Source organism: Dama dama, chromosome 27 (assembly GCF_033118175.1).
Source record: "Dama dama isolate Ldn47 chromosome 27, ASM3311817v1, whole genome shotgun sequence".
Classification (NCBI taxonomy): domain Eukaryota; kingdom Metazoa; phylum Chordata; class Mammalia; order Artiodactyla; family Cervidae; genus Dama; species Dama dama.
This window is the reverse complement of record NC_083707.1, coordinates 30,902,676-30,923,831: the sequence shown is the minus strand read 5'-3', so window position 1 is coordinate 30,923,831 and position 21,156 is coordinate 30,902,676. Positions and strand designations below refer to the sequence as shown.

General features: G+C 42.8%; 1 protein-coding gene across 3 annotated transcripts in view; it reads right to left on the bottom strand.

Moving 5' to 3' along the window:
• The window catches only part of CHST9 (carbohydrate sulfotransferase 9), a 286,898-nt gene that overhangs the window by 55,170 nt on the left and 210,572 nt on the right, over positions 1 to 21,156 (bottom strand). The window contains exon 4 of one of the 3 annotated variants that reach the window (XM_061130832.1): positions 18,029 to 18,092. The exons of the other annotated variants lie outside the window; for them this stretch is intronic. Within the exon in view, the coding sequence (XP_060986815.1) occupies positions 18,029 to 18,080 (52 nt within the window). The 5' untranslated portion in view covers positions 18,081 to 18,092. The remainder of the gene's footprint in view (positions 1 to 18,028; positions 18,093 to 21,156) is intronic. 3 annotated transcript variants of the gene reach the window in all.

Here is a 21,156-nt window from a genome sequence, read left to right as displayed (position 1 = left end):
TGTTATTTTTTTAGGAAACATGTTATTTATGCAATCCAATTGTTTTGACTTCATTTCATTTTTCACTAGAGAGGATGAACATTTTTATATGCTTAAAGGGCACTAATATTACTTCTTCTACTCATTTCTCTGGCTCTCTTTTCTAATAGAGCTTTTCTCTTATTAATATTAAATTTTGCCTATCACAGATTTTGTGACTATTTTTCCTAATTTGTCATTTTCCTCTACTTGTTAAGGCAATAAAAGGATGAGGTAGTGATTGCACTGGAAGGTATTCAGGGAGCCCTTCCAACATCCTGGTACCACTGCAGGCACACCACACACATTGTCCACATTCGGACTGAGATGACACTGTGCAGATGATGCAGACTGGGGCTTACAGAAGTTCATGTGACTAAGATCACAGAGCTAGGAAGTGGTGAGAACAACCTCCGGAGCTCTGTAGCCACCATCATTCCTTCCCTGACATCTGCCCTCAGTGTCATGCTTGGAAAGACAGACCTCTGTGGAGCTATTAAAAGTAATAAAGTCTATCCTTGTTGCTGATCTGTTTTTTTTTTCATTTATTTTTATTAGTTGGAGGCTAATTACTTTACAATATTGTAGTGGTTTTTGTCATACATTGACATGAGTCAGCCATGGAGTTACAAAGATATACTGTACAGCAAAGGGAATTATAGCCATTATCTTGTAATAACTTTTAATAGAGTATAACCTGCAAAGATACTGAATCACACTGTACATCTGAAACTAATAAAATATTATAAGTCAAGTATAAAAAAAAATAAAAAAATAAAAGTAATAAAGTCAAATCTGTATGTAATGATAGAGAACATCTTCATTGTGCTCTCAGAACAGAGCAGATAACTAATCTACTTTAAAAAGTACATGTATTTATATACGAATAAAGAAGTCAGAGGGCTTCCCAGGTGACACTAGTGGTAAAGAATCTGCCTACCAGTGCAGGAGACACAAGAGATGCGACCCCCAGGGGGGTCGGGAAGATCCCCTGGAGGAGGAAATGGCAACCCACTCCAGTATTCTTGCCTGGGAAATCCCACGGAAAGAGGAGCCTGGTGGGCTGTATCCATGGGGCTGCAAAGAGTCGGACATGACCAAGCATACACACACACAAAGAAGTCAGAGGAGGTACACTTGAATACTTGGTTATGTGTGGGACTTACTGGGAAAGGGGCATTGTTCACTTTAATTTAGACATATCTATTTTTTTTTTTTAAAGCTTTTTATTAGAAATGTACTTCATTGATCTAAAGAGAATGCTTTTTCTGTTTGGGTAAGAAGGCATGGCCAAGGCCTTAATATACCCTTTTTTCTTTTTTGCACGTTAGGACAAGCATTCATTAACCACTCAAGACACACCAATTTATGGTTACCAGGGGGTGGTGAGGCTGGGAGGGATAAACTGGGGTCCTAGATTGATCTATACCCACAACTGTATATAAAATAGATACCTAATAAGGATCTCCTGTGTAACACATGGAACTCTACTCAATACTCTGTAATGGCCTGTATGGGAAAAGAAGCTAAAAAAGAGTAGATATATGTATATCTATAAACTGATTTGCTTTGCTATACATCTAAAACTAACACAACACTGTAAATCAACTATACTCCAATTTTTTTTTTTTTAAAGACACAGTGCTTGAAAGTCTACCTTGTGTTGAGCTCGGGCTGGATACAGTGAAATAAAAAAATGAGAGGACAGATCCATCCCTCCCCATAGTCTGGCAGGGAGACAAATGGGACAATTTCAGTGTGATGGTTGTTACAGGAATAAGGCAGAGTACAGTTTGAACACTGGGGAAGCAGGGTCAGTTTTGGCCTGGGGGTGGCAGGAAAGTCTTCTGGAAGGAGAAAGTGCTAAAACTGAGGTGCACTCCTATGGAACTCTCCCTCTCCCCGCCTGTCCCCCAGCCCCCACCCCAGGGAGAGGTTAATAACTCTCCCAGCGCTAACCTGGGGGTTACTCCTGGACCTCTCATAGTCTGCTCCCTCTCCTGCCTCATTTTGGAAGCAGTGCCTTTATAAATTTGTTCTTGTTGTTTAATCACTAAGTTGCATCTGACTCTTTTGCGACTCCATGGACTGTAGCCCACCAGGCTCCTCTGTCCATGGGATTTCCCAGGCAAGTACACTGGAGTGGGTTGCCTTTTCCTTCTGCAGGGGATCTTCCCAACCCAGGGATCAAACTCATGTCTCCTGCGTTGCAGGAGGATTCTTCAGTGCCGAGCCACCAGGGAAGCCCTCCTTTCTAAACAGTTCCTCTTGAACTTGTCTCAACCTGAGTGTGGCCTCTGCTTCCTTTGGGACACTGAATAATACACGGTGGCTTTGGCCTGAGGGCAGCTGCAGTCCAGCTGGGCACGCATGGGACTGAGGACAGGAGCCGAGCGTGGGGTGGCCGGCAGATCCACGGGGCACTGGGATCAAGGTCACGGTGGCAAACACCTGCACAGGTGTCTGATGGAGTGAGGAGAAAACTTGCAGGTGGCAAGTGATAGATGGTAGTGTGTTTACGCCAGGTAGGACAAACTCTGAAGACTTCTAGAAATCATTAATTGAGAAGGGGTGGAGTCAGAGAAACATAATTGGTTTTACCATGATAAGGCTTTTTGTCTGTTTTAAACTCTCACGTTGATGTTTCTAGGGAAAGACCCATCACTTAGATGAGAAAAATCAAGGCTTCAATAAGTTGATTTGCTCATTCATTCATTCATTCGACAAATACCGAGGGCATGTTAAGTACCAGGCAGTAGGCTGAGGACAGAGAAAACAAAATGAACCGGAGCCCCTTCCCTGAGAGAGCTAGGTGCATTCGAATCCAGGCTTGCTGTTGTTCAGTTGCTAAGTCATGCTCCCACTCTTTGTGACCCCATGGACCGCAGCACTCCAGGCTTCTCTGTCCTTCTCCATCTCCCAGAGCTTGCTCAAACTCATGTCCACGGAGTTTGTGATGCCATCCAACCATCTCATCCTTTGTGGTCTCCTTCTCTTTTTGCCTTCAATCTTTCTCAGCATCAGTGTTTTCCAATGAGTCAGCTCTTCACATCAGGTGGCCAAAGTACTGGAGCTTCAGCTTCAGCATCAGTCCTTCTAATGAATATTCAGGGTTGATTTCTTTTAGGATTGACTGGTTTGATCTCCTTGTGGTGCAAGGGACTCAGCCTGGCCGACCTCTAAACACACTATGCTGCTGCTGACTCAGGCTGCCTCCTTTTTAAGTATTTGACAAAGTCTCGTTTTGTTGAAATATTACTTCAAAGACTCCCTCCTCCACCACTTCTTGGGACACCACAGACCATGGAGCTACTTCCGCCTCTTGTTTTCCTCCAGACTCACACTTTCAGTTAAGCCTGGCAGTATCTCCAAGCCTCTAGAACTCTGCAGCTTGGTTAAGTCATTACTGGGACTAGATGTAAAAGCTGACACGCATGCTTATGACTGAGTCATTGGGTCTATTTGTAAGAACACAGAGAATGAAAAGATTTGCTGCCTACAAGCTCCCCCAGCTGTTCAAATGGAAAAACTTCACAGAGCCCTAGGGTTGAGCGGCACAGATTCAAGTTTATATTTTTCAAGAGGATTAAAACAAAACAGCAACAAAAAAATAAGTGAAACAACTCTGTCTCCTCATCCAGAAGCACCTATTACAACTTAAGGAATATTCTGTAGCTCTAGAATACAGTGATGACAGGCACAGACCCGCGTGTCAGACAGATCTGGGTTCCAGTACCAGCGCTTCTATTTACTAGCTGTGTGACCTCAGATGCTTACCTAGCATCTCTAAACCTTTCATTTTTCCTCCAAAACAGGATTATCAGAGTAATATCTCCCTCAGGAAGTTTTCCTGAGGACTGACTGATATAACACGTGACACGTAATTGGCACGGCATCTGGCACATAGCAATGCCTCAATAAATGTACCCACTTTTATTAAGTGGGCTTACCCAGTGGCTCGGAGAAGGAAACGGCAACCCACTCCAGCGTTCTTGCCTGGAGAATCCCAGGGACGGGGGAGCCTGGTGGGCTGCCGTCTATGCGGTCGCACAGAGTCGGACACGACTGAATGACTTAGCAGCAGCAACCCAGTGGCTCAGTGGTAAAGAATCTGCTTGCAGTGCAGGAGCTGAAGGAGATCTGGGTTCGATCCCTGGGTTGGGAAGATCCCCTGGAGAAGGGGATGGCAACTCACTCCACTGTTCTTGCCTGGAGAATTCCATGGACAGAGGAGCCTGGTGGGCTACAGTCCATGGGGTTGCAAAGAGTCAGACATGACTGAAGCGACTTAGCAGCATTATTAAGTGCCTTATCTCTTTGACTTGCTACCACATTAGGGAGGTAATGGGGAAATGGTAACACAATCCAAGTATGTTTTTAAATTATATTTATTTTCAATTGAAGGATAATTGCTTTACAGTATTGTGTTGGTTTCTGCCAAACATCAACGTGAATCAGCCATGGGTATACATATGTCCTCCCTCTAGAACCTCTCTCCCACCTCCCTCCCCGTCTCACCCCTCTAGGTTGTTACAGATCCCTGGTTTGAGTTCACTGAGTCATATAGCAAATTCCCATTGGCTATCTATTTTACATATGGTAACGTATGTTTCCATGTTCCTTTCTCCATACATCCCACCCTCTCCTTCCTCCCCCTGCACTGTGTCCAGAAGTCTGTTCTCTAGTTCTGTGTCTCCACTGCATGCATGGTAAGTTGCTTCAGTCGTGTCTGACTCTTTGTGACCCCATGGACTGTAGCCCACCAGGCTCCTCTGTCCATGGGACTTCCCCGGCAAGAACACGGGAGTAGGTTGCCATTCCCTTCTCTAGGGGATCTTCCCCACCCAGGGATCAAACTTGGGTCTCTGGTACCACCTCATTGCAGACAGATTCTTTACTATTGAGCCACGGGGGAAGCCCGTGTCTCCATTGCTGCCCTGCAAATAATTTTATCAGTACCATTTTTCTAGATTCCATATATATGTTAGCATATGGTACAATCCAAGTATTTGAAGCCAGTGCAGTAAAGTTCTAGTTTTCTAAGAAGAAAATTTAAGTAAATTGAGCAAGAAACCATAAACTACACTAACATAAGAAAACTGAGATGCTGATGCAACTAATACAAGTTTGACATTTACTAAAGTCGCAAAGCTTTATAAAAAGTGGAGAGTGAATCTAAATCCGTATCATGTACTTTTACTCCATTGCTCATATTTAATATAGCCATTAAATGTAATAATTTATGGATATACTTAGAGGCAGCTCTTTTCTTTTACAATTCAGTTAACCCCTTAAACATGACGTTGTTACAAACTTTGTACGTTCCTTCTCAAGCTTCCATCTGGTTACTGGACTGGAGTAAGAGGAAGGACAAACTCCTTGTGCTTTGGTGTATTTTGGTCTGTTTGTGCCAGTCCCAGGCAGGGGGAGGGGAGAAAGAACATTTTCTTCCTCCAGAAACAAATATGATCCCTTTAGACTTCAAATTTCTTTTTCCCATTTAGTGCACATTACATGTAGGTGTTTTATTTTTCTTGATGCATTTGCAGTAAGTGAGAAAATCAAAGCCAGGCTCAGAGTAGAGCCATGGAAAATCTGGTGTTCCTTATGGCTGGGCTTTCTGGGTGGTACCGGTACCCGGGGAGGAGGAAACTGGCACCGCCCCTCCCATGGGCCCCAGGTTTCCGGGCCCTTTGCCTGCCCCCTGCAGCAGCACGTGTTCTGTACACCAGTACCACCATTATCGGGCTTCCCTGGTGGCTTAGCGGTAAAGAACCTTCCTGCCAATGCAGGAGACGCAGGTTTGTTCCCTGGGTTGGAAAGATCCCCAAGAGAAGGAAATGGCTACCTTATCAAATATTCTTGCCTGGGAAATCCCATGGACAGAGGTGCTTGGCGGACTACAGTCCATGGGGTTGCAAAGACTCGGACACGACTTAGCGGCTAAACAATAACCACCACCATCATATCTGGTGTGTGGTGTTGGGCACAGGATTGAAAGCTCTGTCTCAGAAAAGGGGAAGCTTTGAGCAGTGCCCTTTCAGAACAAGGTCAAAGGAATTGTGCAGGTTGATCCGGTAGTTTGCAGTACAGTACAAACCACCGCCATGGGAAAGAGACGATGCAACAAACAAACATGCAAGAAGAGTCGTAATAATGGGAGGCTTTTTCCTTACCGGTTGACAGGCAAGACCAGGTCAAGATGGTGGGAGCTTTAGTATAGAAAATAAGAGCATACTATGCTAAGTCACCTCAGTCATGTCCGAGTCTTTGCAACCCCATGGACTGTAGACAAACAGGCTCGTCTGTCCATGGGATTCTACAGGCACGAATACTGGAATGGGTTGCCATTTCCTCCTCTAGAGGAATCTTCCTGACCCAGGGATCAAACCTGTGTTTCCTGCATCTTCTGTATTGCAGGTGGATTCTTTACTGCTGGCTCTCCAGGGAAGCCCAGAGAATAAGAGACACACCTCCTTTTCTGTCTGTTGCCTCCCTTCATTACTCCCAGTTGACCAAAGTCAACACCTTCTTGGGAAACTTATTATTAAACAGTGTAAAATGTAATACAAGGGCTCACTCTTGGTTAACAGCACTGGCCAGGCATGTTTTTGGATTTAGAACTTTTCCCATCTGCCACAACACGGATGAACCTAGAGAGTGTCATGAGTGAAGTAAGTCAAGACAGAGAAGGAGAAATATCGTATGACATCTCTTGTATGTGGAATGTGGAAAGAAGTGATACAGATGAACTTACTTGCAAAACAGAAAGAGACTCACAAACTTAGAAAATATGGTTGCCAGGGAAAGAGATAGTTAGGGAGTTCGGGATGGATATGTACACACTGCTATATTCAAAATGGATAACCAGTAAGGACCTACTGTATAGCACACAGAACTCTGCTCAATGTTATGTGCCAGCCTGGAGGGGAGGGGGGCTGGGAGAGAATGGATACAGGGGTATGTATGGCTGAGTCCCTCTGCTGTTCATCTGAAACTATCACAACATTGCTAATCGGTTATACTTTAATATAAAACAAAAAGTTTAAAGTTTGAAAGAAAAAAGAATTTTCGGTGTGGCTGGACTATGACCCTCAAGTAAGTTGTCTGGGTGGCGGGTTGCAGCCTGTAGAGGCACTGTGCCACTTGCCACGGGTTCACAAAAATCCTCACCTGAGGTAGCATGTCCTGGTGCTGAAGAAGTGAAGTCGCTCAGTCGTGTCCGACTCTTTGTGACTCCATGGACTGTAGCCTACCAGGCTTCTCTGTCCATGGGATTTTCCAGGCAAGAGTACTGGAGTGGGTTGCCATTGCCTTCTCCAGGGGATCTTCCCGACCCAGGGATCGAACCTGAGTCTCCCACATTGCAGGCAGACACTTAACCCTCTGAGCCGCCAGGGAAGCCCTGGTGCCAAGGGGGTGTGATTTCCACCTGTAAGAGCGGTCTGTTTTGGCGGGAGGGCACCCAACTTATAATTACATGAAGATTTGTGGGTGGAAACATGAGAGAACTGACAACACATTACCCGTCTACTCCAGTGATATTCCGTGCTTTTTATAGACTGGCATCCCCAGGCAGGGAGCCACCTGGCTTGCCCTTTCATTTGACCTTGGCCTGGAGCATGTGCTTTGGCATCCACAGACCCGAGTTCAAGTTTGAGCACTGCCATTCATTACCACCTTGAGCAGGTTATTTAACATCTCTAAGCCACGGACAGCAGGTCAGAGGGATGTGGATAATAATAGAACTGATTTCATGATGTTGCTGTGAAGAGTAAGTGAATAAAATGTACCAAGTGCCTGGAAGAGCTTAAAATAGGCTCCCTCTTTCTTTAGTCCTACAACAGCACCAGTGCTATCAGCGATGGCTCTTCTATCAGGATCAGCAGATACAGATGCTGAATAAGGATCCCTGAATTCCGATGCTGAATTCAGATCCCTGAATAAAGTCAGGGATCAGAAGGCCTTGTGACCTAGTGGCAGGTCTGCCGAAGGACCCCAAAAAGAAACATATTTTAGGAGAAAAAAATGACATTGAAAGAATAGGCAAAGGACAAAACCCCTATGGAATCCTGATCTATCAGCCAGTGACAAGAGATTGGCAATCAAAACAGAAAAGATCAGTAGATGGTCTATCTTTGTCCATACTCTGAACGTTATATGGATTGGCAAAAATATATTCTCGTTTATTCAAAATGCCGCTTTTATCCTTCTCATCTAATTGTCTGGTTTCTTTCTAAAGTTTCTGGCATTAACTGATCTTTTAGGGTGGGAAGTGTAAGTTAAAAAAATTCAATATTGTTAATCATTTTGAATAAGGATTTTGTTGCTGAGATGCTTTATAAAATATTGCTGTGACAGCTATTGCAAAAAAAAAATCAAAGAAAAACTATAATTGATAGGATACTTTCATTTTTGTTTTTCTAACAAAATTTCTTTTAAGTCCTTGGAAAAGACCAGGCACAGCAAAAGTAAGTCAAACCTTGAAAAGTCTGTTCTTCTTGTAGGGCACTCTAAATCAGAAATATACATTCATTTTAAGTTACAAGAATAGTAATCTAGGACTTTGGGGATTTAAGACAACTCATTTCCCTGCTTTAAATTCTTTTGAAACAACAAGGCAAGAATATATTATAAATATTGCATACAGTACTTCTTGATTTGAATCAAATCCTTGATAAAACGCTGACACTGGTTTAGAATCTCACTCTTTCACCAAATATGTTCACTCATACACACATGTACGTGCATGCACACATACACCCACATGTAGCTGTTTATTACTATTTCCACTGAATTAATCATAAATCTTTCTGTATGTCATCATTTTCTCAGATGTCTCATGAGTTTCCTAGTTTCCTTGGCAATGTTGGAAATGATCCTGCCTCAGTATCAACTGGACAAGTGAAGGCCAGCTGGCTATCCTGAGGCATATGAATTATTTTCATATTTTAGCTTCTCCCTGGCTGACTTTAGATGATAAAAGAAGACTTTAATTTTTCCTCTCTGAAAAAGATTCCTAGAAGTTATTGCAGAAGTTTAAAAGATTCTGGAAATGTAAACAAATCTTCTGATGTTCCAGTTGGCAGATGCGTTGCACTAGTCTAGAATTCACTTAATTTTAATCCAGGAATAATCAGGCACATCAAAAGTGAGTCACACCTTGAAAAGCACATTCTTCTTGTGGTGCACCCTAAACCAGAAATACACATTTGTTTTAAGTTGCGAGAACAATAATCTATTACTTTGGAGACTTAATTCATTTCTCTGCTTTAAATTCTTTTGAAACAACAAGAATTTGAGGGATAGGTCATAAGGACAGAGTGACCTAAGTATTGAGGGCTTTATCCTTTCTCTTATGAAATTCTAGATGCAGTCGTATTCACTGTGAAAAAACTTTCAATATTGAAAAAAAATGAAGTGAAAATTAAGAGGGTCACCTCATCCTCAGTATTCTCTCCCCATGGGCAGCCACGGTTACCACCTTCCTGTATAGTATTCTGAAAGTTTTTGTTGTATATTCAAGGATTTTTATGCTTGTCTTTTTGCTTTCAAGAAATGGGTCATACAACATGTGTGGTTAAGCAAATTATATCTTTTATTTAGCAGTATATTGTAAACATACACTGTCAGTCCACACAGACATACTCCATTTTTAATAGCTGCAATTTTAATAATTGCATTGGAGTCTACTGAATAGAAGTCCTGTCACTTTTTAGCAGGTAGTTATTGTACATGTCAAGAAATTTCTTAATTACAAGCAATTTGCCAATGAACTTTGATCTTCATGTATTCATATAAGTATATTCTGTAGGTTAAGTTCTTAGAATGAGAACTGCTTAGCCAAAGGGTATAGATTAAAATTTTTGGCTACTATTGTCAAGTGACCATAAAAAAGGTTAACAAACTTACATTCCCACGAACAATGAATGATAATGTGTCTTTCCCATATCCTCGGTCTATAAGGTAATCAAACTTTGAAATTATTGCCACTGCTACTTTGTGGCTTTGATTGGCATTTAAAAATTTAGGAGTCAGACTGATTTTTTTTAATATAGACTAATCATTTCTGATTACTTTCTTGTGAATTTTCCATGCATCTACTTTTCATGTACAGTAGTTCATTTTGGGACTTTCCTAGCGGTCCCATGGTTAAGACTCCGTGCTCCTATTCCTAGGGGCATGGACTTGCTCCTTGGGTGGAGAACTAAGATCCTGCATGCCACCTGGTGTGGTCAAAAAGAAAAAGAAAATCAAATCCTATAATAGCTCACTGAACATTAAAGAAATCAGGTATCTGTGTGACAAACTCTGAAGGACTTGTAACTTCCTCTGTCTTTTAACTTGGATCATGGAAAATATTTTTGTGTAGATATTTTTACTATTTGTGAAGTTAACTTATTAAATGTTCCACTATACTGCATGCATTTCATGCCATTCTTAGAAAAGCTTTTCCTAATTCATAGCTGTTCTTAAAAAATCAGCTATTTTTTCCCAGGATTTTCATGGTTGTTTTATTTTAATGATTCTTTACATTTAAAATTTTGATATGTTTGAAACTAATTTTTGTGCAATGCTTTACAAAAAGACCTCAATATATTTTTCCTTTCAGATGGCTAGCCAGTTTTGCCCAAACAATTGAAGAATGCATATTTCCTCCACTGATTGAAATGCCACCTTTACTTATACAAAATTGTTTCTGTTCAGTCTCTAAGTCATGTCTGACTCTTTGCGACTCCATGGACTGCAGCACTCCAGGGTTCCCTGTCCTTCACTATCTCCCAGAGTTTGCTCAAATTCATGTCCATTGAGTAGGTGATGCTATTTAACCATCTCATCCTCTGCTGTCCCTTTCTGCTTTTGCCTTCAATCTTTTCCAGCAAAATATCCACATGAATTCAGGTCTCCTCTCAAAACTGCTCTGTTGATTCCTCTGCCTATTGTTTGAATTCACACAGCTTTAATTTTTAGTGCTTTATTATCTAGTCCACCCTCTCCTTTTTTTGGCTGCTCTGGGTCTTTGCCGCTGCATGAAGCCTTTCTCTTTTTTGGGCCCGCGGTCTCTGAGTGTGGGTTTCAGCAGTTGTGGTGCTCAGGCTTAGTTGCCTCACTGCATGTGAGATCTTCCCAGACCAGGGATCGAACCCATGTCCCCTGCCATGGCAGGTGGATTCTTATCCACTGGACCGCCAGGGAAGCTCTAGTCATACTTTCTTATTCCTTCCTTTTCCCCCTGTTAATTCCAAAACAATATCAGGGTGGGAGCCTCTACACATTCTGAAGGTGACCTCTGGTTGTTAGTGTATATTTGGCAGTTGGGCTCACACATAAAAATGTTTTTATTTTCCAAAATAGTTTCTAAAAGATGACAGGGCCAGGCACTGTCCTAGGCTCTGAGGACATCAGTGGAGAAGAATGAAAAGGTCCCTGTCCTTACTGAGCTGACGTTAGAGAAAGTAGAAGGAAATAAACAGTAAGCAAATCAACAAATATGTAATGTAATATTGTGCCATGAAGTGGAATGAAGAAAATAAATTAGGTGATGAGACAGTGAGGGGAGAAGGGAGATATTTGAGATCAACTATTTGGGGAAGGTTTTCAGAGTGATATTTGAGCAGAGCCCCGAGTTAGTTAAGCTTCAGTTTATCATATCTAATTTCATTCTAACTAGCTTGACCCTGATACTTCAGTGTCTAAAATAGAACCTGCCATCTTTACCTTAAAATTGGCTCCCCTTTGGTTTTTACCACTTGAACCAGTGTTATCATTTAAATCACCAGACCCTGAAAACTTTGAGGCCTTTTTGCTTTTCTTCTCTTTCCAAGACTGTCTGTTGGTAGAACAAGAGCATCTTCTCTAGAGCGTCTTCAATGTCAGTCTCTTCTCTGTTGTGGCCATGACTGGAGCATGTGCTTCCAGTTTCCCACAATGAGATGAGGGATCTGCCTTCCCTGGTGGCTCAGACGGTACAGAATCTACCTACAATGCAGGAGACGAGGGTTTGATCCCTGGGTCGGGAAGATCACCTGGAAAAGGAAATGGCTACCAACTCCAGTATTTCTTGCCTGGAGAATCCCATGAACAGAGGAGCCTGGTGGGCTACGGTCTGGGGTGGGGGGTGGGGTCACAACTGTAAGACATGACTGAGTTACTAACACACACTATCTGCCTCCAAACCAGTCTTCCTGCCTCCACCTTAGTATCACCTGACTGAAATATTAACATCTAAGGCTCTCTGATAAAAACTGTTGATCTGCTGGTGGAAAGTATTCTGCCTGCAGAAGGACACAACAGCCATCTTCACCTCAGCCTCAAGATCCTGCAAAATTCTTGAGGGCTGCACAATTCTCAACTCTTCTTTCCAAGTCAACATTCACTCTCTGACAGGGACTATTCTAAACACTGCTTGTATTGACTAATTCAATCCTCACAACAACTCACTGAGTTAGGGACTATTATGATTGTCATTTTACAGACAAGGAAGTAGAGGGGCAGAGAAGTTAACTGACTTGTCAGAGTCAATTAAGATACCCCATGGAAAGCCAGGACTTCAACTGAGGAAGTCTAACCCTACAGTCTGGCTTCTAACCATGTGGCATACACTACCTTCTAATATTTCAAAACAGGTTCCTGCTTGTGTGTGATTGATACTGTTCCTCTAGGCAGGAATACTCTCTCCTGGTGCTATTTCTGCTTGTCCAAGTCCTCATGAAATTAAAAGTCGCTTGCTTCTTGGAAAAAAGCTATGACAAACCTAGACATCATATTAAAAATCAGAGACATCACTTTGCCAACAAAGGTCCATATCGTCAAAACTATGGTTTTATCAGTAATCATGTACAGATGTGACAGCTGGACTATAAAGAAGGCTGAGCACAGAAGAACTGATGCTTTCAAACTGTGGTGCTGGAGAAGACTCTTGAGAGTCCCTTGGACTGCAAGGAGATCAAACCAGCCAATCCTAAAGGAAATTGAACCTGAATATTCATTGGAAGGACTTATGCTGAAGATGAAGCTCCAATACTTTGGCCACCTGGTGCAAAGAGCTGACTCATTAGAAACGACCTTGATGCTGGGAAAGACTGAAAGGAGGAGAAGGGAGTGACAGAGGATGAGATGGTTGGATGGCATCATCGACTCAATGGACATGAGTTTGAGCAAACTCTGGGAGATAGAGAAGGATGGGGAAGCCTGGTATGCTGCAGTCCATGGGGTCGCAAAGAGTCACACATGATTGAGCGACTTAACAAAAAGTCCTCAAGGTCCAGCTCAGGTAGCCTCCCACTCTCTTCTGTAACCAGCTTCCTTTCAGTGAGTGTCTCCACCGCTGAATTCCCAGAATTATAATTTTAACTAATTAAATAAAAATGAAACTTTAATTTCAATTAACAGCTGTGGTGGAGGTGGCGGCAGGGCTGCAGTGTACACTGGGGTGTCGGGGAGGCAACTGCATTGAGCCTGGACTTGAAGGGGGTAAAGGAGTTAGTTGGGGCTATGTGGGAAAGTGGGTTCTAACCAGAAAGACCAGCAGGAGTCCTAAAGTGACAGCATTTCTGTGTGTTTGAAGAACATCAAGGAAGCTAGTGTGGCCGGGGCAGATGAGGGCAACAGGGACTTGGAATTGAGGCCATGTGGTGCCTTGGAGATCCACTATTTTCACTTTTACTCTGAATGACCCAGGGAGCCATGGCAAGGTTCTGAGCAGAAAAATGACATGATTTCTCTTAAGCTTAAGAAGGATCTGTGTTAAGAATGGACTGTTGAAGGGTGAGAGGGCTGCTACAGTAACCCAGGTGAGAGCTGCTGGTGGCTCACTCAGGCTGATGTCACTTTTTCTTGCCATGGACTCTGATTTCAGACTTCCTTTGTGGTGTGTGTGTGTGCGCACGCACACACGCATGTGCATGCGCACTCAGTCATATTCAACTCTTGCAACCCCATGGACTACAGACGACCAGGTTCCTCTGTTTATGGGATTATCCAGGCAAGAATACTGGAGTGGGTTGCCATTTCCTTCTCCACTTTTCCAGTTTTCATGTCAAAGGTTTCACAGGGACTGAGAATGAAATCTGGTTTCTTTCCATGACTCCCATGATGGCTTCTGCCTTCCTCCAGCTCCACCCTTTGCTACCTGCTTCTTGCTCATGAACTCTAGACTCCACTGGTCTCCTTCTGCTCACTTGATGACCCCAAGTTATTTCCAGTCTTGCTGTGTATCTCCTTCACCTGAAACACACACTCTCTCTCCTTTTTCATGTCTCAGTTCAAATGTCTCATGTGAAAGAAGCCTTCCCTGCCCAGGGAACGTAAGGCACCCTCTTCTAGTTTTTCTTGGTCTCCTGTCTGTATACTTCCTTCATGGCTCTCATTACAATCTGCCCTTCTATCACTTATTGAATTCCTTGTTCATCATCCGCTGCTGACCACTGGAATGTAAGCTCTGTGACCGAACAGCTGGGAGTGGCCTGTCCTGCTCCAAGTGTAATTTCTAGTGTCCAAAAGAGTATCTGGCAGAATTAGCTACTTGACAAATATGTTCATCAACAAACGAATGAATGAAGAGTCCCAAGGGGTAAGTTGGAGTCAGTGAGGCAAGGATGCAGGTCAATGGATACATGGTCCCAGGGGAATTCAAAGAGATTTTTGAAGTAACTCATAAAAACTTGAGGAGGTGATGCTTTAGATGGTGAATTTCCTTTTGAACCCCAGACTGGCTCTGAGCATGCTGGGCACTTAACATATTCTATTTTAATGATCTGTTTTTGATTCTGTTTCCTCTACCAGGGGCTATGTACTAGTCTTTCTTTTATCCCTGATGCCTAAGTGCTCGACAAATACTTTTTGTACCAAACTGTACTGACTTCTCATGTCTTCTACTCTCTCATGCTGAGCTCTCTAATTAGATCCTTATTAAAAATAAAATCTTATCATGAATCTTGTTGGGTCTTTGTGGAAAAAAAAAGGTTTACACGCATGCCATGATCTTTGGGATACATCGAGATGTTTCTAATCAAGCCACCATCTGGACCACACATTACATTAACTCGGTTTTGTTGTGTTCCATCAATTCATGACAACAATACTAAATCTGAAGTATAGGATTTGAACTATGGTCTGTGACCTAGATTTCCCTGAGATGTCTATTTCCTTTTTGAAGTTTTAAAGCCAATGTGTTTTGAAATGAAAGAAATAAGAAACTAGAACAATGAAAATCAGGGTTTAGGAACAGGTAGTGGACGTTGGTAGGCATTAGGAGGCATGGCAAATTTCTCTGACCAGTGGAGAATGGTTAGTAACTGAGACACAGTTACTTTCCATTTTCTCCAGTGATTTTGTGCCACCTGATGGGCTACTGAAAAGAAGAGCAAACATTTTGAGAGAGGCAGGATGGTGGGGAGTAGATGGAGGTGTGAAACATTTTCTGATTGCTCAAACTGAGGTTGAGTTGGTTTCCTCTGAACACATGTTAAAGACTTTAGTACTGGCTTGAGATTTTGTTTTAGCTTAAAAATTAACATCCTATATTTGAACGGTATATGAAGGTTCTCAAACACTCCTGAAATCCTCCGTCTCATCTGATCCTTCCAACAACCCATCAACAGGTGGAACTGGAATTATTCTTTCCCTTTTATTAATACAGAGGAGGATAGGGAAGCTCTGAGCTTCAGACACCTTGCTTCAGGACACAGAGCTGTAAGGTGGCAGAGGCACCAACATAGGTCTTTGAATAGTGCATCTACTAGGTCCCATCAACCTGATTTTTCTGTTTAAACCCATTGTTTTATTAGATCAGGTCTCCGGATTCAATGTTCCAGGTGCAAGTATTGTAGTGAAGGCGGGCTCCCAAGAGAAGCTAATAAGGAATGGGGGAAGAGGATGGAGAAAGGTGATTCCAGAAGGGCCAGACTCAGGTTAATTCTTGGGGGAGGGGCATCATAGAGCATAAGTAACATCTCAGGATTTATTGCACCTGGAATGTGAAGTCAAGTGGGCCTTAGAAAGCATCACTATGAACAAAGCTAGTGGAGGTGATGGAATTCCAGTTGAGCTATTTCAAATCCTGAAAGATGATGCTGTGAAAGTGCTGCACTTAATATGCCAGCAAATTTGGAAAACTCAGCAGTGGCCACAGGACTGGAAAAGGTCAGTTTTTTCATTCCAATCCCAAAGAAAGGAAATGCCAAAGAATGCTCAAACTACCGCATAATTGCACTTGTCTCACACGCTAGTAAAGTAATGCTCAAAATTCTCCAAGCCAGGCTTCAGCAATATGTGAACCGTGAACTTCCAGATGTTCAAGCTGGTTTTAGAAAAGGCAGAGGAACCAGAGATCAAATTGCCAACATCTTCTGGATCATCGAAAAAGCAACAGAGTTCCAGAAAAACATCTATTTCTGCTTTATTGACTATGCCAAAGCCTTTGACAGTGTGGATAACAATAAACTGTGGAAAATTCTTAAAGAGATGGGAATACCAAACCATCTGACCTGTCTTTGAGGAACCTGTATGCAGGTCAGGAAACAACAGTTAGAACTGGACATGGAACAATAAACTGGCTCTAAATAGGAAAAGGAATATGTTAAGGCTGTATACTGTCACCCTACTTATTTAACTTATATGCAGAGTACATCATGAGAAACGCTGGGCTGGAAGAAGCACAAGCTGGAATCAAGACTGCTGGGAGAAATATCAATAACCTCAGATATGCAGATGACACCACCCTTATGGCAGAAAGTGAAGAAGAACTAAAAAGCCTCTTGATGAAAGTGAAGGAGGAGAGTGAGAAAGTTGGCTTAAAGCTCAATATTCAGAAAACTAAGATCATGGCATCTGGCCCCATCACTTCATGGGAAATAGATGGGGAAACAGTGGAAACAGTGTCAGACTTTATTTTTTTGGGTTCCAAAATCACTGCAGATGGTGACTGCAGCCATGAAATTAAAAGATGCTTACTCCTTGGAAGGAAAGTTATGACCAACCTAGACAGCATATTAATAAACAGAGATATTACTTTGCCAACAAAGGTCCATCTAGTAAGGCTATGGTTTTTCCAGTGGTCATGTATGGATGTGAGAGTTGGATGGTGAAGAAAGCTGAGTGCTGAAGAATTGATGCTTTTGAACTGCGGTATTGGAGAAGACTCTTGAGAGTCCCTTGGACTGCAAGGAGATCCAACCAGTCCATCCTAAAGGAGATCAGTCCTGGGTGTTCACTGGAAGGACTGATGTTGAAGCTGAAACTCCAATACTTTGGCCACCTCATGTGAAGAGCTGACTCATTGGAAAAGACCCTAATGCTGGGAAGGACTGGGGGCAGGAGGAGAAGGGGAAGACAGAGAATGAGTTGGCTGGATGGCATCACCGACTTGATGGACATGGGTTTGGGTAGACTCCGGGAGTTGGTGATGGACAGGGAGGCCTGGTGTGCTGCGATTCATGGGGTCACAAAGAGTCGGACACAACTGAGTGACTGAACTGAACTGAACTGTTCTTTTTATTGAGCTATAGTTGTTCTACAGTGTTGTGTTACTGTCTACTGTGCAGCAAAGTGAGCAAGGTATACATATACGCATATCTCGGCTTCTCTGGTGGCTCAGCAGTAAAGAATCTGCCTGCAATGCAGGAGACGCAGGTTTGATCCCTGAGTCAGGAAGATCCCCTGGAGGAGAGCATGGCAACCCACTCCAGTATTCCTTCCTAGAGAATTTCATGGTCTGGGAAGCCTGATGGGCTATAGTCCATAGGGTCGCAAAGAGTCAGATAGGACTGAAGCAACTGAGCACGCACCCATATGTATATCCCCTCTGTTTTGGATTTCCTTTGGCAAAGGAGCTGGCCTTCTGTATTCCCAATGACTTCCATGATGGACATCAGTGGGTGCCCCCCACCTCCTTAGAAGAGCACCCAGTGACTGGGAGCAACCTTCGAAAGGGGGTTTGTTAGCAGTCAAGCAACTCAGAATTTTTCAAATGCTACACAGATATAAGAAATCATTTAATTTTGATGCATACCTAGGGCAGACTGATCATATGGATTCTTTCTTTGAATCAGAGCAGCAGGCATCCAACTCTTCCCCTGAGGAATTTGATACAAAGACGCTCATTTAGAAAAAGCGGGTGTGGACAAGGTGTATGTTGCTTCACTGCATGTACGGAAGTTAATTTTATTCACTCATCTCGCTCTGACAAAAGACCAAGCATAGAGACCAAGTGGTGGTGGTGACTTAGTTGCTAAATTGTGTCAGACTCTTGCGACCGCAAGGACTATAGCCTGCCAGGCTCCTCTGTCCATGGGATTTCCCAGGCAAGAATACTAGAATGGGTAGCCATTCCCTTCTCTGGGGGATCTTCTCGATCCAGGGATTGAACTCGAGTCTCTGGCACTGCAGGCAGATTCTTTACTGCTGAGCCACCTGGGAAGCCCCAGAAACCAGGTGATTTAGCCCCAAGTCACAGAATTGGTAAGTGGCAGACCCTGAATGGGAAGCCAGGTCTTCCGACTCTTAGTCCAAGGTCCCTTCCAGGTCCCCACATGCTAAGCAATCGGAAGCAACCTTGCTTCCCAGCTGGGCAGGGTTGAGGTGCGGACCCCGGAGGCCGGGGGTGTTCCCTCCCTGGACCCTGGTTGTCAGCAGCCCTAGAGCCTGTCCAGACATGGAGAGAAGACTCGCGCGCGTATTTTTAAGTCCTCCACCATACACAGGCTGTCATAGAACGAGCAGAGAAGCACTGCTGTGACTCAAGGGCAGAGGCTGCCTGGCATGGCAGTCATAGGTACACAATCCACTTCTCACTGAACAGGAAACCCTCCAAGCTGTAGGCAGGAGGAGTGGGCATTGATCATGAGTTTAGAAGAGGAAAAAAAACCCATCTCCTCTACTGTCCGCCATGCAGCCCTATGAAGTGTTACTGCTAGTTGCCTGGGTTAGAGGCTTTATTCCACGTACCCTTCCCCTCCTTATAAGTGACGGTCTTATTTGAAGGGGAGGACGAGAGGGAGATGAGAGATCTGGGGAGCCCTGTGCCTCGGAGCGTGTTCTCCAGGCCTGTTCAGTCAGCGTGTACATGGTGGGCCTGAACCACGAACATCTCCTCTGGGAAGTCACAGAATCATCTTAGGAGAAGTCCAACATGCATATCCGACTCTGTTTTCTATGGGAAATGTGCAACTCTAAAGAAAATATGTTACTTGCTAATATATATAAAGCCAGTGAATTTGTACTGAAGTTAACAAAATAGAAGGTTAAACCAAACCCAGATGGACACTGTCTAAATGCTTGCGTTAGAGAGATTGGGTCAAATATGGTAGCAGGTCCTAAAGCAATAGCTTGCTGTAGGGAGTACAAATCTATCTGCATTTAGTCTAAATGTAGAGTGACCTTTCACTACCAAGCCTTGAGCTTCAAGTTGGCTGCAGTTATTGGAAATCACTTCCAAAGGTCATTTGCAAAAAAACCCCTAAAAAACAGTAATATAGATTTAAAGATGCCTCCCATATATACAGAAAACCAGGTCTGCAATGCTGGTCAAAAGTAATACAGGGGAATCACTGTTGCAGTGATGAGTCTGGAAAATAATCTAAAAGGTCCAGGGTGACACAGATTGGGCAATTTCATTTTCTCTCTTTATTCATCAGTAGAATTGTTCCTGTGTGTATCACTACGCTATTTACCAACACCTTATGGATGGCAGAAAAATAATATGCAGCATTATTTAGGAGGGAGTTATGGAAAACCATTTTGCTTTCATCAGATGAGGGATAATCTTACCCTGTAGCCAAGCAGAGAACATTCCAGTGAGTAAAATTCCTCCTCTCATTCCAAAGGGTGATATTTATATGCAGGATGTCCAACATTTCAAAGGGCATACAGAACTAAAGTCACTAGGGCATGATTACATGTGCCACCTTAACAAGTTTTTAAAAAAATCTTCATTGGCTCCGCAGGAGCTCAGATATACTCTCCCGTTCATCAGCGATGCTAAATGAGGCCCCTTTTCAGACACCGCAAAAGGAGAGCAGGTATGTGCATGTGTTAGAAATAACACACACTTTGATGATTCTCAAAGACGTTCTCTTTTCTCACGCTTTTTTTCAGTGAAAAATGATGCTTAATGTGTAATATCGATTTATTTTTCTTGAAGTCAAAGCAGAACTGAATAATTACTCTGCTTTATTTAATTAGGACTCTCTTTGTCTCAAAGATTTCCTTTCCCCGCTTCCTAACCAATCCCTCTTTCTTTCCCATTTCTCTGATGTTTCTGTGTTAATATAATATATTTTTTTTTTGCTTTCTTGTGCTCCAGAATAATTCCTTAAGGACAATGACAGCATCTCTATTCAGATGATTTATTCAGGACTCATATGTTTATTAAGTATTAAATCAGAGTATTAATAATCCTTTTGTTCTTCGCCCCAACAAAAATGTATGGAACATTTATTGTATGCTAGAACCCTCCTAGACACTAGCTGCCCACATAGGAAATGGCAACCCACTCCACTATTCTCTGGGAAATCGCATGGGAAATCCCATCAACAGAGGAGCCTGATGGGCTACAGTTCACGGGGTCGCAAAGAGTCGGACAAGACTGAACGTGCGTGCACACACAAATTAAAAATAAACCTCTTGGTCTGCCCTCATGAATGTTGGTCTGCTTTTGTTAGTTGAGGAGAGCTGCCTTCCATTTGGTATTAGTGACCTCGAGTAACACACACTATATTCAGAAAGAAATCTGGGTTCCAACGTTGCTTCCAACAGTTAGCAGCCTTGTAACCGGAGGCAAGAAACTTCATCTAAGTCTTACTTTCTTCAACTGTAAAATGAGAAAAATAATAGCGGTCCTATCTACCTCACAGGGCTGTGGAGAAAATAAAAAGAAAAAACTTTATGAAAATGCCTCATAAATTTTAAAGTGTTATGCAAATTTAAGGCACTAATGCATTTAGTAAATGGCAGATTCAATGCCTGCTCAGTGCTAAGTAAGGTGGATTCTCTACAAAGAGATGAATCTAAGAGACGGCAAGAATTTTCTAGGTGGCTTATGTAACACACCCTATATGTGTGTGTGTTTTTGATTTTTTTAAAGTATGGGCCATTATGTCAGGGGACAGAAAGGTCTTTCATTCTTGAGAATGTTATCCT